Source organism: Canis aureus, chromosome 34 (assembly GCF_053574225.1).
Source record: "Canis aureus isolate CA01 chromosome 34, VMU_Caureus_v.1.0, whole genome shotgun sequence".
Classification (NCBI taxonomy): domain Eukaryota; kingdom Metazoa; phylum Chordata; class Mammalia; order Carnivora; family Canidae; genus Canis; species Canis aureus.
Genome location: NC_135644.1, coordinates 11,097,209 through 11,114,493, shown reverse-complemented (window position 1 = coordinate 11,114,493; position 17,285 = coordinate 11,097,209). Strand labels below are relative to the sequence as shown.

General features: G+C 34.2%; 1 protein-coding gene across 5 annotated transcripts in view; it reads right to left on the bottom strand.

Moving 5' to 3' along the window:
* The window catches only part of LNPK (lunapark, ER junction formation factor), an 88,968-nt gene that overhangs the window by 27,369 nt on the left and 44,314 nt on the right, over positions 1-17,285 (bottom strand). For all 5 annotated transcript variants that reach the window (XM_077883145.1, XM_077883147.1, XM_077883148.1 and 2 more), the window contains one exon: positions 3,963-4,175. In XM_077883145.1, the coding sequence (XP_077739271.1) occupies positions 3,963-4,175 (213 nt within the window). The remainder of the gene's footprint in view (positions 1-3,962; positions 4,176-17,285) is intronic.

Below are 17,285 nucleotides of genomic sequence, written 5' to 3'. Positions count from 1 at the left end.
CTCAATAGATGCAGAAAAAGCATCTAATAAAACCCATCATCCATTATCGATAAAAATCTTCAGCTAACTAGAAATTGAAGGGTACTCCCTCAATGTGATAAAAGCTATCTATATAAAATAAAACACCAACAACAAAAAGACTGTACAGCTAATACCACGCTGAATGGTGAAAAGATAACTGTTTTCCTCCTAAGATCAGCAATAAAGAAGAATGTCTGCTTTTGCCACTTCTTTTCTTTTAAGGATTTTTTTTTAAGGATTTTATTTATTTATTCATGAGAGACACAGGCTGAGTAGGAAGCAGGCTCCATGCAAGGAGCCCTACGTGGGACTCGATCCTGGATCCGGGATCACGCCCTGAGACACTCAACTGCTGAGCCACCCAGGCATCCCAAGGATTTTATTTTTAAATAATCTCTACACCCAATGTGTGGCTTGAATTTACAACCCCAAAATCAAGAGTTGCATGCTCCACCAACTGAGCTAGCCAGGCTCCCCTGCTTTTGCCACTTCTATTCAACATTGTACCAAAGGTTCTAGCTTGTATAATAAGCAAGAATAAGAAATAAAAGGAACCCAGATTAGAAAAGGAGAATTATCTTTATTCACAATGTTGATACCCTATGGAAAATACTATCGAATCTATTAAAAAAAACTCATAAAACTAGGGGGCACCTGGGTGGCTCAGTGGGTAAACATCTGCCTTTGGCTCAGGTAGTGATCCTGGGGTCATAGGATCAAGTCCCACATTGGGCTCCCTGAGGGGACCCTGCTTCTCCCTCTGCCTCTCCCTCTGTGTCTCTCCCAAATAAATAAATAAAATCTTTAAAAAAAAAAAAAACTAATAAAACTAATAAGTGTAGCAAGATCATAGAAGGCCAATATACAAAAATCAACTGCATTTCTATGTATATTAGCAATGAACAACTGTAGGTAGTAAAACAAAGCCATTTTGAGCCGTTTAGACTCAAAAATTGGAAATAATACATATACGTTTATCCAAAAAAAAAGTGCAAAACCTGTATGCTGCACACTACAAAATGTTGCTGAGAAAAACTGAAGATCTAAACAGATATACTGTGTTTTATTATATAAAACACTGTTTTATATAATATTATATAAAAAACTGTGTTTATTATATAAACACAGCAGTATCAGAAGAAACAAATGGAGAGTGGAAGAATAATCTAGTTTTAATTAATGACTTACATTATATAAAAACATTAATAACAAAAATAAAAAGTTATGAATTGTGAGAACTGTTTGTAGGATATACTCTGAATGAAGAGACAACACAGAAGGCAGCATTGAAAAGAAAGTGAGAGAATAAAATAAGTGATGTTTGCCTTTGTAAAGCAAGGCAGGATGAACATAAGCATAAGATAGACAGCAATGAAGGTTCACATGGAGACCTCATAGAAGACTGCAACAAAATGAGGCCTTGCTGAAATAAGCCTTGCAGTATAAGGATACAAGGTTTTCAAAATGATTGTGACAAAAACTATAAAGTATTAAAGAATAGCTTTAGAGTAGCAATACTGTATTAATATTTTAAAGGCTAATAAAGAGATTTGCTTTGTAAATGGTCACAAACCTAAAGGTTGTTACTATCTGAAAAAGGGCAAATGATGTCAAAATTGTAGCAATTAACAAATGAAGTTAGGTTCTAGAATAAGTTCTTAGTGTAACAAATCAAGAACATTCGTCAGATTTCATCAGATAAGTTATTGGCTTACTTGTATTAACAATATTTGATCATTTATGATCAAAACATAAATTTGATTACAGACATTAAATGTCATCTCTCAGTATCAAATTTTCAACTTGAATAAGTATGCCAAATAGTATCTTGAAAGCATTTAGGTCAAATTAACTTTTGCTGGAATATTTTACTTCTATATGTTTAAAATGAGTATGTCCATAAAGGAATCTGGATACATAAAACAACAGATTTCATAAAAATATCTTAAATGCTGTACATACTAATAACTTTTAAAATAAAACATCTTCATATTTATGCTGTTATAGGTAACAGCAATTAATACAAACATCAAGAGCAATCATTGTAGGAATACTGGTCATTTTTACACAGCTTGGCAAATTATCAAGTACCTGCTGGTTATTAATTTTCAAACATATGGGAGCCCTGTGGTAATACACATTAAATTGATTCTCTTCCACAAATATGGCATAATGAAAAAATGAATTATTAATCTTCTCTATAAGAAATCATTTAACTCATTCATATTTTTGGCAATGCACAACTTAAATAGTCTTCTACATGGAAAGTGAATTAAAAACTTAAGCAGGGATCCCTGGGTGGCGCAGCGGTTTAGCGCCTGCCTTTGGCCCAGGGTGCGATCCTGGAGACCCAGGATCGAATCCCACATCGGGCTCCCGGTGCATGGAGCCTGCTTCTCCCTCTGCCTATGTCTCTGCCTCTCTCTCTCTCTCTGTGTGTGTGTGTGACTACCATAAATAAATAAAATTAAAAAAAAAAAAATAAATAAATAAATAAAAATAAAAATAAAAACTTAAGCAAAATATGTTTTATTTACATAATCATGAAATTTAGGCTATTGTTCCCTCTATAACCCTATTTCTTATAGGTGCAATACAATTTTTATTACTTTATATAAGTTGCTAAACTTTTATTTTCTTAAAATTTAGATACCCAAATGTATATAATTCATGCATTCTCACAAAAAAGTTCTTTCATTAAACAACTAAGAACCTTATAAATCACAAGTATCTCAAATCAATCAAATAAAACAAATAATTCTCAATTTAATTTTTCTCAACTTCACAAACTATATGGCTTCCTTAAATGATATCGTTTTATGTCAATTTTAGAAGTATTTTTTCAATAACTACCTTTAAAGTTATGATTTATATACATTTCATTTGTAGCCAGCTTTCATTTGTTTATAAATTATCAGTTTTCTAGTTTCCTAAAATCTAATGTTCCCCTTTTTTTTTTTTGAAAGAAAAGGAGGGAAAAAAACTAGTGTCATAATAACATTTAGATTGCCTTTATTGTATAAGTGCCCTGAATACCTGATATCGACCACTGACTAGCCTCAAAATCATTATAAATTATATGTTAGTAATTAGTCATGAATTACCAAAGTGATTTAAATTAGAATTAAATATCCTAAGATAAGATAAATAATTTATTATCATATTCAAGAATCTGACATGGAAAATTTACACAAAATAATGTAATCTGCTGAAGCAGTAGACTTCACTGTGGGTGTTCCACCACAGTCCAAAAGAAAGCTGCAGGGTAATATAATCTATTATATTCCACAAATGGGGTCTTCCCCTAGAGATCTACCACATTGAAAAAGAGAATCCAAAGAAATGAAATAGAAAAGGCAATATGTTAATTTAATAGAACTTGATGCTAAAGTACCTGTCAGAAAATACTAAGGTTCAATGGCTTAATAAAAGAAAAAATCTACCAGCCCATATTAACAATAATAGTATTATACACCACAATGCAGAAATAGTCTTCCTGGAATATGTTGTCATGTTTAAAAATATATGTGGAAAAAATAAAAATAAAATAAATAAAAATATATGTGAAGAGTTTAGCAAAAAGCATGAATATATTCCAAAAGTGTTCTCTTCTATCCCATTTTATATAAATCTGGAGCCATTCTAAAGCTGAATATAAAAAGATATGCTATACTGTTGACTATGGACTACTACAAAGTTTTATTGCCATTTAAACAAAGAAGCCATAACAGTTAAATGAGCTCAAGAAATAGGTTTCAGTATCACAAGGTGCCAGCTGTAAAGAGTTATGGCTAATTGAATATGGAACTCCTGCTTAATCAGATAACTGCTCTGCTATTTCCAAATGAAATGCCATTTCCATACTGCCTGAAAATGGCCCGTTTTATTGGTAACCAGAGAAAACAATATAAACTGTAAATAACATTAAGTGCTCTGTTTACCCATTCCAGGCACTGAAGTAGCAGGGGATCCAAGACGTCTTGGTAACACATTTGATGATAGGGCTGGAGTAACAGTTCTTTCAGGGGGTCCACCAGGGGCTGAACTGTCCTTTGGTGGTCCAGGAGATACTGGAACTTGCGGAGGAGGGCCCTGGCTAGAGCTTGCTGGTGTTGGAGAAAGGTTTCTCTGAACTGCAGTTCGCTGACGAATCTCTGAGAATAACAATTAAAAAGAGCATTTTTTATTTAATATCCATATTAGCCAATACCACAAAATGACTCACATTTAATAAAGTTTTGTGGCACCAGAAAGCATCTGTAGGGTCAAAACTTCTTGTAATAAGAAATTCATAAAATGTAACACTAAGAACTGACTATAACAGGGTACTTACTCCATTTCTGACCCTACATTTCCAACTGCATATATTTACACAAAATCCTTGATTTAAGTCTATCTACAGATATCACTTTTCAAAATAAATACAAATAAAATAAAATCATCACCCAATTATGTGTCCTGTCTTTTTACATTAATTCTTCCTAATTTATGATAAAGGAAAGTAAGTTTATCAGAATTAGTGAAAACTGATGAAAATGGCAGACTTGTTTTTTCAAGATAATGAGTGAATAAGTATATTCTGGAATTATCAAATGATTTATGAAGTACTTAATCTAAGTAGTCATAGAAATGCTGAAAAAGTACTCTTTACTATTAGGAACTACTCCTAATCTCCTTTATACTATTACTGTCTCTTTGGTAATTTTTTTTTCCCCAATACATTCAATAAAGGAAAACTTCCTCTCTGTATAAACAGTTATCATCATAAATAAATCATATCTTTTAGTTGCAGAAATTACAAGATTTTCTCTAACAGGGGCTGGTAAATGTGCCAAATCAGGCTCCTGCCCCTTTTTGTAGTTTTATTTAAAACACAATGCTCTTTTGTTTACATATTGTCTATAGCTCCTTTAGAAAAGCTGAGCATTTGCAAGAGATCATATGGCTGTCAGAGCCATTTACTATATTTACTATCTTGCCCTTTACAGAAAGTTTCATGATCTCCTAACTCCATAACACAAATGTAATGCTATCATTTCCCATTCCCACCAATATCTTACTTGAATGTTGATGGTAAGATCTCAAGAAAAGAAGTGCTTATAGCTTTTTAATTCTACGTATCACCTTAAATTATCACAAATCCTCAAACAGTAGGCGGAAACTCAAGAAATTAAATTTTAATTGGCATGACTGGTAAAAATGCATACTTCCAGAAGCAAAATATGTTAAATTTGGATGACAGCTAAAAGATTTTCATGAAGAGTTCATTGGAACTAAAAGTACACCTCTAGCATCAGGTTTCAGTTCATTACAATCTAGCAGAAACTTCTTTAGAATCCTGGCTGTAACTTATAGCATTATTTGACCTAAGATGGGTTAACTTCACTAAACCTCTTTTCTTTATCTGCAAATTTAGGATAATAATATTAATTCACAGAATTAAGGATTAAATGATATCTGTATTGATAGCCCACATTTATCAAATGCATAATATTTCAGATGACACTGTTTTCACACAAAGTATTTTCAAATGACCCATTAGTGAACTGTAATTACTGAAACCAAGTAATTTTCCTCTGGCTTTTAATTGTCTCTAATCTGGCCACTGAAATAATAAATTAAAAGCAGATCATCATTATATAACTGGAACTGTCTTTGTATCTTGCTATTTTCCATGCAGTTTATTTAGAAATTTTCAGATTTTACCTGGACTAATTGTAACCTAATATCTCCTGCAAATTAGCTGGTTACTTATCTTTTACTCACAAGGAACATCTCAAAAGGTGGTTGGTTACACACAGGGAAAGGCATGAAATGCTGCAAAAGGTATTGAGGGGTGCCTGGCTGGCTCAGTTGGTAAAGCATGCAACTCAATCTCAGAATTGGGAGTTGAAGCCCCACATTGGGTGTGGAGCACGTGATGTGATGAGCACTGGGTATTATATGCAAATGATGAATTATTGAACACTGTATCTGAAACTAATGATGTACTATATGCTGGTTAATTGAATTTAAATTTTTAAAATGCTGCAAAAGGTATTAAGATCAATGTAATTATATTAAGATTGGTCATTTAAATTAATTTTTACAAAACAAGATATCAAATACTATAAATCATTTTTTAGCCAATTTTCAGGTAAAACATAACTTTAAAAAATGACATTTTTCTTCCAGATAAATAAAAGTTTAACATGTATCAGACTGTATTAAAAGTAGTTATTACTCTTTCACTTCTTTTTTTCTTTTTTTTTTTTTTTTTACTCTTTCACTTCTTAAAAACAGACTTGAAACTGCTTCCTCTGAATGTGCATCTACTTTGCAACAATTAACTCAAGTACCATTTTAACATACATCACTCATGAACTACTAAAAGCTGAGGTCTATAACTAGCTAGGTTAACAAAGGACACCACATCTAGCATTCTATAAAAGAGATTTGGTTTAATAATTTCTAAATCTGTATTTAGACAGAAAATGGGACGCCCAGGTGGTTCAGCGGTTGAGCACATCTGCCTTCGGCTCAGGAAGTGATCCTAGAGTCCGGGGATCAAGTCCCACATCAGGCTCCCTGCATGGAGCATCCCTCTGCATATGTCTCTGTCTCTCTCATGAATAAATAAATAAAAACTTTTAAAATATATAAATAAATGAATTTAGGCAGAAAAAAGGAGAAAATTATATAAGGGTGAGGAAAGGAAGGAAAGTTTCATCATTTTCAAAGGAAAAGCAGGTAACAAAATTACAATATCAACAGATGAAAATAGCTAGCAACAACATCAAATCTATATTTGGTAAGGTGTTATGAAATATTCTGGTAGTCTCAACTTAAAATATCTAAGATTTAAAAAACCAATAAATAAATAAAATAAAACATCTAAGATTTCTCTACTTTTAGTTACTTGTCATTCACGAATGCTTTGTATTACTCTAAAAAGTTTCTGGTATTCAACAAAGTATTATATTGGTTATATTTAACATTTCCTGCATTTAAATGTAAAATACCATCCCACAAAAAAAGATTTACCAAGCATTTAACATCAATCTGGTAAAGAATCATAAGAAGTTTTCCATAAGTTCAATTCTTGAACTAGAGGATTTTTCAAAATCCTTATCAGTGATCAGTCACTGATTCAATAAAAAAATCACACCACGTATGAGTACATATCTATATTTTTAAATTCAAAATGAAGGAAATAGAATCTAAATGAGATTTAAAAAAACTTCTATATTACAATAAACAAAGTTTAAAATAATAATAAAATGGTGCCTGGGTGGCTCAGTTAAAATAATGATAAAACAAGATAGTTGTTAAAAAGCATAGACTCTGCCTGAAGTCAGTCAGTCAGAGAAAGACAAATACCATATGATTTCACTCACATGTGGAATTTAAGAAACAAAACAGATGAACATGGAGAAAAAAAGAGGCAATCCATAAAACAGACTCTTAACTATAGAGAACAAACTAAGGGTTGATGGAGGGAGATGGGGGGGATGGGTGATGGGGATTAAGGAAGGCACTTGTGATGAGCACAGGATGTTGTAAGTGATGAATCACTAAACTCTACACATGAAACTAATATTACACTACATGTTAACGGGTATTTAAATAAAAACTTGAAACTACAAAGAAAAAAAGCAGACTCTGGGATGAAGCTCTATTGATTTAAATTTCGGCTCCACTGTTTATTAGAGGTGCATGCAACCTTTTCTGAATTGATAACAAGTCTCAGTTCAGCTTCCTTATAATAGGAATACTTACTTCTTACAGTTGTTATAAAGATTAAATAAGATCAGCAACAAAAAGGGTTTAACCAAAGCACAGGTACTTACCAAGTACTTAATAAATAAAACCTACTAGAAATAGTATTCAACTAAAGGCCAGAGATTACAATAAATCAAAAGCTAAGCAATCTAGAATTTCTAAAGCAAAAATTAAAATAAAATGTAGATATTAATGTACAATTAAATGTTTTCCTAAACATATTTGTGAGCTTCCTAGTGTAAGTTCACAATTTATGCAAAAACTTAAATCCATTAACTCTAGCTTGCTCTAAAATAATTCTTGAGACAAATGTTCTATAATACAAATAATTCTCTTGATATACTGGATTTTTAAATACCGACTGTTTACTTGAAGAGGGTTTTGTCTTCATTTTTGGTATTAAGCTGTAGTGGGAAGAATAGTACACTATAGTTAGAAGACTTGGATTTTCATCCTAGGGATAACACCAGTTCCTTATGCAAACTAAAGTCTTTTATCCACTCTGGGTTTCAAATTTCTTTAAAGAGTGTTGGCAAAACTACAAAGACAATCCTCATATTTTCCCTAGTATTGGTCAAAGTTTTTCTCAACATTATGTCTAGCTCTAAGCCTCATAAGAAAAAGCATCAAGCAAAAGTCTTTGAATGATTCACATATACAAATGTGGAGATTCTTAAATTTAGGGTGTATTTGGCTCTTTATAAGTGATTATTAAATGTAGGTAAAAGAGGCATGAGATATCTTCAGGAGAGTTTCTATTTTTAAATTCATATAAATTCTGGTCTCAATTGTCTAAATTTATATGATTCCTTTAAATAATCAAAATAATAAAGACTATTGCATCTTGCATCTCTTCTTTTTACTTTTAAAATTTTTTTGAAGGTCTTTATTCACTGTATAATCTTCTACGTATCCTACTCATAATAAGCTACTTTAAATTCAGCCTCTGCCCTACTTCCCTAAGTAAATTTTCTCAATAGGTGGATGGCTTTTTAGTATCAAAATGACTCCATAACCTCTTCCCTCTCATAGAGGCAAAGCCTTGGGGAGGAAAGAAAGAAAGAAAGAAACAGAGAGAAAAAGAAAGAAAGAAAAAACTTCCCCAACATTTCACTCCTCAACTTAACACAATTTGTTTTTCGTCCTCCTTCTTAGCTACCATAGTATCACTTACTGCTGAAGGCACCATTGTTTTGGTTACCACTAAGGTTATAGCTACTCTTTATGAAATCCTTATTATCTGCTAGGAACTATAACAGATGCTTAATGTGAGTTTACTAATGTCATCTAATATTTAGACCAACTCTGAGGTAACTTCTACCATCAGTTTTCAAAAGAAACCAAAGCTCAGAAGCTAAATAACTTGCCAAAAGTCTCACAGTAATTAAGAGATGGACATAGGACACAAATTCCAGTTATTATAACAATGTCCTCAACTCTGTTCAACCTCAGATTTGATGACCTCATTTGTCTTCTACTTGACCCTTTGTAGACTATGACAGCAGATGCCATCCCTACTACACTTCAACTTTCTAGATGCTAGTTTAGTTCTGCTTTCAAGTCTAAGCATTTCTTCTGTCTTTTTCCTGGGTTCCTCCTTTCTCCTATCCTTAAATCTCAATGTTCCCTGGCGTTTGGCCATAAACCTTACTCTATTTTCTTTTCCTGGGCAATTTCACTCAATTCCATGGTTTAAAGAACTATCATCTAGGGGATCCCTGGGTGGCTCAGAGGTGTAGCGCCTGCCTTTGGCCCAGGGCGCAATCCTGGAGTCCCAGGATCGAGTCCCGCGTCGGGCTCCCGGCATGGAGCCTGCTTCTCTCTCTGCCTGTGTCTCTGCCTCTCTCTCTCTCTCTCTCTCTATGTCTATCATGAATAAATAAAATCTTTAAAAAAAAAAAAAGAACTATCATCTATACATCCCAATGATTCCTAATCTGTACCTATAACCTTAACCTTTTTCCTGATCTCCGTATAAAATAATCAATTACCTATAAACCATACCACCTGGATGTCACTTGAGTCAACAAATCCACAAGCAAATCTATTATCTTCTATATAAACTTACCACTCCAATTCTTATGTTTCTTATCTTGCTGAAAACACTAACATCTAACCAGTTGCCAAAAACCTACATGATATCTAGACCCCTCCTCCCACTCTCCACTATCCAAATCTAATTGTCATCAAATCTTGTCATTCTACTCTTAAATCTTAATTATCTGTTAAATCACTCCTTTTTCGACTCCTTTGCCACAATTTTATGTAGTGCCAGCCTTTATTTCTTTTTTTGGATTAGATAATATCCTAATCAATCTGCTGTCCTCAGCCTTGCTCTCTCCAATCCATTCTCCATATTACCAAAAAAAAAAAAAAGTGTTATTTCTAAAATGCAAAGTCTCTAGTGGCTTATCATGTTGCATATAAGATAAAGTCCCAAACTCCATAATGTTGCATGCAAAATTACCCTCCCTCACATAAACACTCCCTTGTTCAGGCAGATAGCACTATATGCAGTCCCTCAGAGTACCACCTGGTTTCTCTCTTCTTATCTTTGCATGTGAAGTAGACCTGAAGAGTCCTTTCCCAATGTGTTCTCAAAGCAAATTGCTACTAGAATTTATAATGCATTATGATTTGTGCCTACCTTCATTGTGGTCCTTAGTGTGTTAAGATTATTTACATGTGTGTACTCTTTTGAACCAAGATCTCCTAAAGAAAAACTGCATCTTTGTAGCCCCAAGATTTGGCAAGTAACCAGCATAGAATATGAACTTAATAAACATCCATGAAATAAATTCTTTCCTCTTGCATTTCAATATCAAATTTCCAACTACCTACTTAGATGGTGTAGTGGGCTCCCAAACATGTCCACACCCTCATACTCAGAGCCTATAAATGTTATGCTACATGCAAAGGAAATTAAGGCTGCAGCTAGAATTAAGATTGTTAATCAGCTTAATTTGTGTTGCCTACTACATTTCAGCCTAACTTCAGACCATACAAATACGCCACCTTCGAGCAGAAAATATGCTAGTCATATATACCACTTGCCAGCCTTTAGTTTACTCTTTTGTTGTCCTATATTTTAAATTAAAATACATTTTGCTTATATTATTTATAAACAAATAATCCAAATTAAAAATGGGCAGAGGACCTGAGTAGATGTTTTTCCAAAGAAGACATACAGATGGCCAAGAGACACATGAAAAGAAACTCACTGTCACTAATTATCAGGGAAATGAATATCAATACCACAATGAGAGATCACCTCACACTAGTCAAAATGGCTAGTATCAAAGACAAGAAATAACAAGTGTTGGCAAGGAGGTGGAAGAAAGGGAACCCTAGAAAACTGTTGGTAGGAATGTAAATTGGTTCAGTCACTATGGAAAACAGTATGGAAGTTCCTCAAAAAAATAAAAGTAGAAATACCACACAACGTCCACTTCTGAGTATTTACTAGGAAAAAAACAAACACACCAATTTTCTGAAAAGTTATATGCATCCTTATGTTCAATGTATCATTATTTACAGTAGACAAGATATAAAAGAAACCTAAGTGTCCATCAACAGATGAATGAATCAATATGTGATATAGATAGATAGATATACACCCACACACACACATATACATACAATGGAATATTACTCAGCCATCAAAAGGGAGGAGATCTTGCCCTTTGCAACAACATGGATGGACCTAGAGGGTATTATACTAAGTGAAATAAGTTAGATGGAAAAAGACAAGTTACCATATGATTTCACTTATATGTGGAATCTAAAAAAATAAAAAAATAAAATAATAATAAAAATAAAAAATAAAAAAGACTCATAAATACAGAGAACAAAGTGGTGGTTGCCATAAAGGGGGCCAGAATAGAGGGATGGGTAAAATAGGTGAAGGGGATTAAGAGACACAAATTTACAATTATAAAACAAATAAGTCACTGGGATGAAAAGTATACCATAGGGAATATAGTCAACAATATTGCAATAACTTTGTATGGTGACAGATGGTAACTACACTTAGCTTGGAGAGTCTTTTATAATGCACACAATTGTCAAATCACTATGTTGCTTGCCTAAAACTAATTTAATGTTGTATGTCAATTATACTTCAATTTAAAAAAAGAATATGTTTTGCTTTATAGTTCTTTATCTCAACATTTACATTTTTTCATCACCTTCATGATTTATTTCTACTTTAACTGCCTCCTATCTCTTTCAGTTTTAAACAACCTACACCTTGCAGTTCACCAAGGTCCCATTTGGTAAATTACTACTTTACAACATTTAACTAAATTCATTCATTCTAAAAAAAGTTTTATTTTCTTCAACTCAACACATTTATTAAGTAACCACTATGAGCAAAGCACTAATGAATGGAATGCAGAGTTACATATAGAGGTGGCAAGCAAAGATAAAACAAAATCATGAAACACCAGGTAAGTGCCATAAAAAAAGGAAGCCAACAAAGTACCATGGAGGGTCCAAGCATAGAGCGATTAAAGTCAGCGATGGAATGAAGGAAGGGTTCATAGTAATGGTGGTATTTAAGATGAATATTGAAAAATGGATGGGGATCTAAATGCCTTTGTTTCTGTATTAAGGTACATGTAGCAGTTTTATAATACAGGTCTAAAATTCTTTGATTTGCCTCCCATCAAATGGGGTTGGGAGGATGTCTATGTCTTCTCCCTTGAATCTGTGCTCTGTTACTGTTTGACCAAGAAAATGTAGGGGCCTCAGTTTTCCAACTACTGTCACTTGGGCTTCTTCCTCTTAGAACTCAGACACCATGGTGGAGCAAGTCCAAGTGACCCCATGAGAGAAGTCTATGTGGAGAGTAACTAAGTGCTAGCACCAACTTGTTAGCCATGTGTGTAAGCTATCTTGGTAGTAGATCTTCCAGCTCCAACAGATGTGAGGCAGAGATAAGCAGTCTCGGCCAAACCTTGCCAACACTGCAAATTCATGAGCAAAACAAATTAATATTGTTCTAAGCCACTAAGTTTTGGGGTGGTTTGTTATATAACAGATTATTTTAACAGTACAGATATGACACTTAAGAACACCCAAAAATGAGCTTACTGTTTTACAAGTGTTTTCCATATTTTCTTAATCAAACCTACATCCCAAAAAACAGCAAAATATGGAGTATCATTCCCTTTGCTGTCAAGATCAAAAAGATTAGTGATTTCTACTTTAATCTTCCAAATATACCATGGAACACAAGTGAGTAAACTCTAAAAACCTACTTAAGAAGCTATAATCCATTTTCTAGAGCCATTAAAATTTTCTGCAGTACTTATTGATTTCAAATTTAGCTGTGGCAGGATACAATTGACTTTTCTTTTGTTAATTTCATTAGTAGAGATGCAGGGTTATGTACAAAGGTAAAAAAGAATGCATATGTAGCTTCCTTTTGAAACAAATATAGGGAAGTCTGTTAAGGATTTATAGTCATAACCCAATTCTAGGACCTTGCCATTAAGGATAACTGCAGCCTTTCCAAGTTCAAGCATCCCACTCTGAAAAGTTATCTTTCCAGATTCATTCCTCTATTATTCTTTCAACTCCAAGAGGATCTATAATCCATTAGTTATTAAAGGAGTCAGCAAACTTTCTTTTATAAAGGGTTACACAGTAAATATTTTAGGCTTTGCAGACCGGATACAGTTTCTCTTGCATATTTTTATTCTTCTAATTTTCTTGCAACACTTTAAAAATGTAAAACCAATTCTAAGGTCAAGAGCTATATAAAACGGATCTTGTAGTTTGCAGACTTCTATATTAATACTATCAACATCTTTGTCCATCATCCTCCACTCATGTCCTTATTTCCCTCATGATCATCTTAGATTCTATATACATTGTTATAATCACTACCTTGCAAACACTTTCACTTCCCGTGCACCTTAACCATTTTATTTAATCCATTAGGTAAAACCCCAACCCTGGTTAAAACCAACTCTCTTCCTACTTCATAGCTGTACCCATACAGCTAAACACAACTAGAAAACATGCACAATCATATTTTAAATTGATGACTGTCAATTTTAATTTATTTGCTTACTTTTAAGTAGGCTCCATGCCCAGCGTGGAGCCCAATGTGGGGCTTGAACTCATGACCTCGAGATTAAGATCTGAGCTGAAACCAAAAGTTGGATGCTTAACTAATTGAACCTTCTGGGCATTCCAAATTTATGACTGTTAACTTTAAGTGGGCATTAGCATCCCCTGGCATTCCTACATTTTCCTAATCCATTTGCTCTCTCACATCCCTAGAGATTTATTTTATGCATTCTCTTCAGGCCCCCAACAAGATCTTCCCCATTCTCACTCTAAGAATATAGATACAATCAAAAGACAATTCCCACCAATTACCAGTATCTGTCCATGTTCTCTGTCTTCGCTCCTTACTATTGACAAACTATGCACAGTCCCATCAAAAGCTAACTTCCACACTTGTATACCAAATCCTATCCCTTCTTGCCTCCTCATGGACAGTTTTCCATCAATTACGTTCACTCTCTCCATCATCAATTATTCTGTGTCCTCTAGGCCACTTCCAGTAGCATACAAACATGTTATTTCTTTCATACAGCATGTTCACCCACATACACATAAAGCTTCCCTGTCTAGCTACCCATTTTTCTACTCCCTCTTATTCAAGAGTCTCTTCTGTCTCCAACTTCTCTACTCCCCTATTTTCTTAAGCCCACTCTAATCAGGCTCTTGCCTCATTCCTCCACCAAAACTATTATTTTCAAGGTCACTATGGGCCTCAACATTGTTAAAAATCAATGTTCAATTCTCAACTCTCAACTTACGTAGCAGTATTTCTCACAGTGATCACACCTTGAAACACTTTCTTTAGTTAGCATTCAGGACTCCACATTCTCCTGGGTTTCCTCTAACTGACCACTTCTCAGTGTCTCTTTATGGTTTCTCATTACTCCTGACATCTTAAGGTTAGAGTGCCCCAGGGCAGGCTTGGTCCTTTTCTCTTTTTTCTCCAAATTTACATCTTTGGTAATCTCAAATAGTCTCACAGTTTTGATACCATCCACATATTGAGGATACCCAGATTTATATCTTCAACCTAGATATTTCCTGTTTGCCAGACGTATATTCTATTGCTTCCTTAAAATCTCTACTTGAATGTCTGGCATCTCAAATGTACATGTCCAAAATCAAACCCAGTTCTTCATATCACCTCAAACTTTCCCTTTTCCCCAAAAAGTGCTCCTCTTGCAATTTCTAACATCTTAGTAAATGGCAACTCCATCTTCCCAATTACTCAGGCCAAAATCCTACGTTCTCTGATCCTTCCTTCTCCTACCCCATATCCAACCCATCAGGAAATCTTTTGGGTTCTAACTTCAAAATATATGCAGAATATGACTGCTTCTTAAACCACTTCCACTGTTACTGAACCAAGGTCCAAGCCAACATCAATGCTTTCCTAGACTACTAGAGTAGGTTCCCAAGTAGTCTCCCTGCTTCTACCGTTGCTCCCTTTACAGCCTCAACAAAGTAACCTTCCGATTATTTTATTTGAGATTTTACTTATTTATTCATGAGAGACACACAGAGAGGTGGAGACACAGTCAAAGGGAGAAGCAGGCTCCATGCAGGGAGCTCAATGTGGCACTTAATCCCAGGACTCCAGGATCACGCCCTGAGCCGAAGGCAGATACTCAACCACTGAGCCACCCAGGCATCCCTAACCTTCCAATTAAAACATAATACAGATCATGTCAATCTTCTGCTCAAAACAAAAAACAAAAATTTTTAAAAAGTGAAAACTGAAATTCTTAAAATGGTCTACATTCCATAAGGCCGTACAAGGTATGATCCTTTCTTTCCTCTCTTACTGCCCCTCCTACTAGTCCTCCCTTTGTTCAATCCAGTGCAGCCATACTGGTCTTGTTATTTCCAGAGCAATCTGGGTATGCTCTCTACTCAGTCTTTGCACTTGCCGATTCTTCTGTCTACAATGTTCTCCCCTTCAGATATTTGCATGGCTCATTCCCTCACTTCTTTCATATCTTTAATCAAATGTCAAGTTACCAATGTGGCCTTCCCTGATAAACCTTATTTAAAACTTCAACCCACCCTTACTCAAGGCACTCCCTATTCACCGTTATTTACTTCCTCTAATATATATATATATATGTATTTCTCTCTCTCTCACACACACACATATGCATGCACACATACAAAGTTTTTTGTCTGTTTTGTTCCCTACTATGTTCCTAGGGCCTAAACAATGCCTGGCAGAGAGCACACACTTAAGTAAACATTTATTGAAAAAACAGAAAAAAACAAATCCGAGATTAGTACACTGAAGTCAGATTTATTCCTGCATGCCAATTAAAACTTTGAAAAGAAATGTAATTTCTTACCAACCCCAAATATCTCAATTTCTTTATTCTATAGAATCTATTCAGAAAATTCCACTGGCAAATACCTTTTTTCATTAAATCCAAACTTCATTACTTTTTTTTAAAAGCTTGGCATGGAGCCCAACACAGAGCTTGAACTCAGAACCCTGAAATCAAGACCCAAGCTGAGACCAAGAGTCAGATGCTTAACCAACTAAGCCACACAGATGCCCCAAATTTCTTTAATTTACTAAGGACAAAGCTTTCCCATCTCTCAGTCTATGATTCCTCCAGAACTAGAATAAATGCTATGCACCTAAGCACCATATCATTCTATTAAATGTAAATATATATATATACACATATATCTACTTTTATGTTTTTATTCCTTCATACTAAATGATAACATTTAGTAATGTTTTCTAAGACTAAGCACCCACCGATAAAAACTCTTTAAAAAGAATTTAAGAAGAAAAAATTATTTAAAAAGGAGTCAGGACTACACTGTAGATCAATGAAAAACAAGGAGTCTGGGAAACTGGCACAGCCAAAAAAGTCTAAGAAGACATGTCAACTAAATGTAAGATGGTGTCCTGGATGAGATACTGAAGCAGAAAAAGGACATAAAATTAAAGAAAAAAAAAAACTACGGAAATGGGTGCCTGGGTGGCTCAGTGGTTGAGCATCTGCCTTTGGCTCCGGTCATGATCCTGGGGTCCTATGATTGAGTCCCACATCCAGCTCCCGGCAGGGAGCCTGCTTCTTCCTCTGCTTATGTCTCTGTCTCTATCTGTGTGTCTCTCATGAATGAATGAATGAATCAATCAATCAATCTTAAAAGGAAAAAAAAAAAAACCTAAGGAAATCTGAATAAACTGGACTTTAAGTTAATAACAGTGAATCAATATCTGTTCATTAATTTTAGCAAATGTTAATGTAAGATGGTAACAGAGGATACTTGGTACAAGGTTATATGGGAATTCTTTGTACTAGCTTTGCAATTTTTCTGTAAATCTAAAAATATTCTAAAATATTAACCTTATTAAAAAAGAAGAGATGGTCAGGTTAGTATTATTTCCAGTACATATTATATTCCTTTTAGTAATAAAC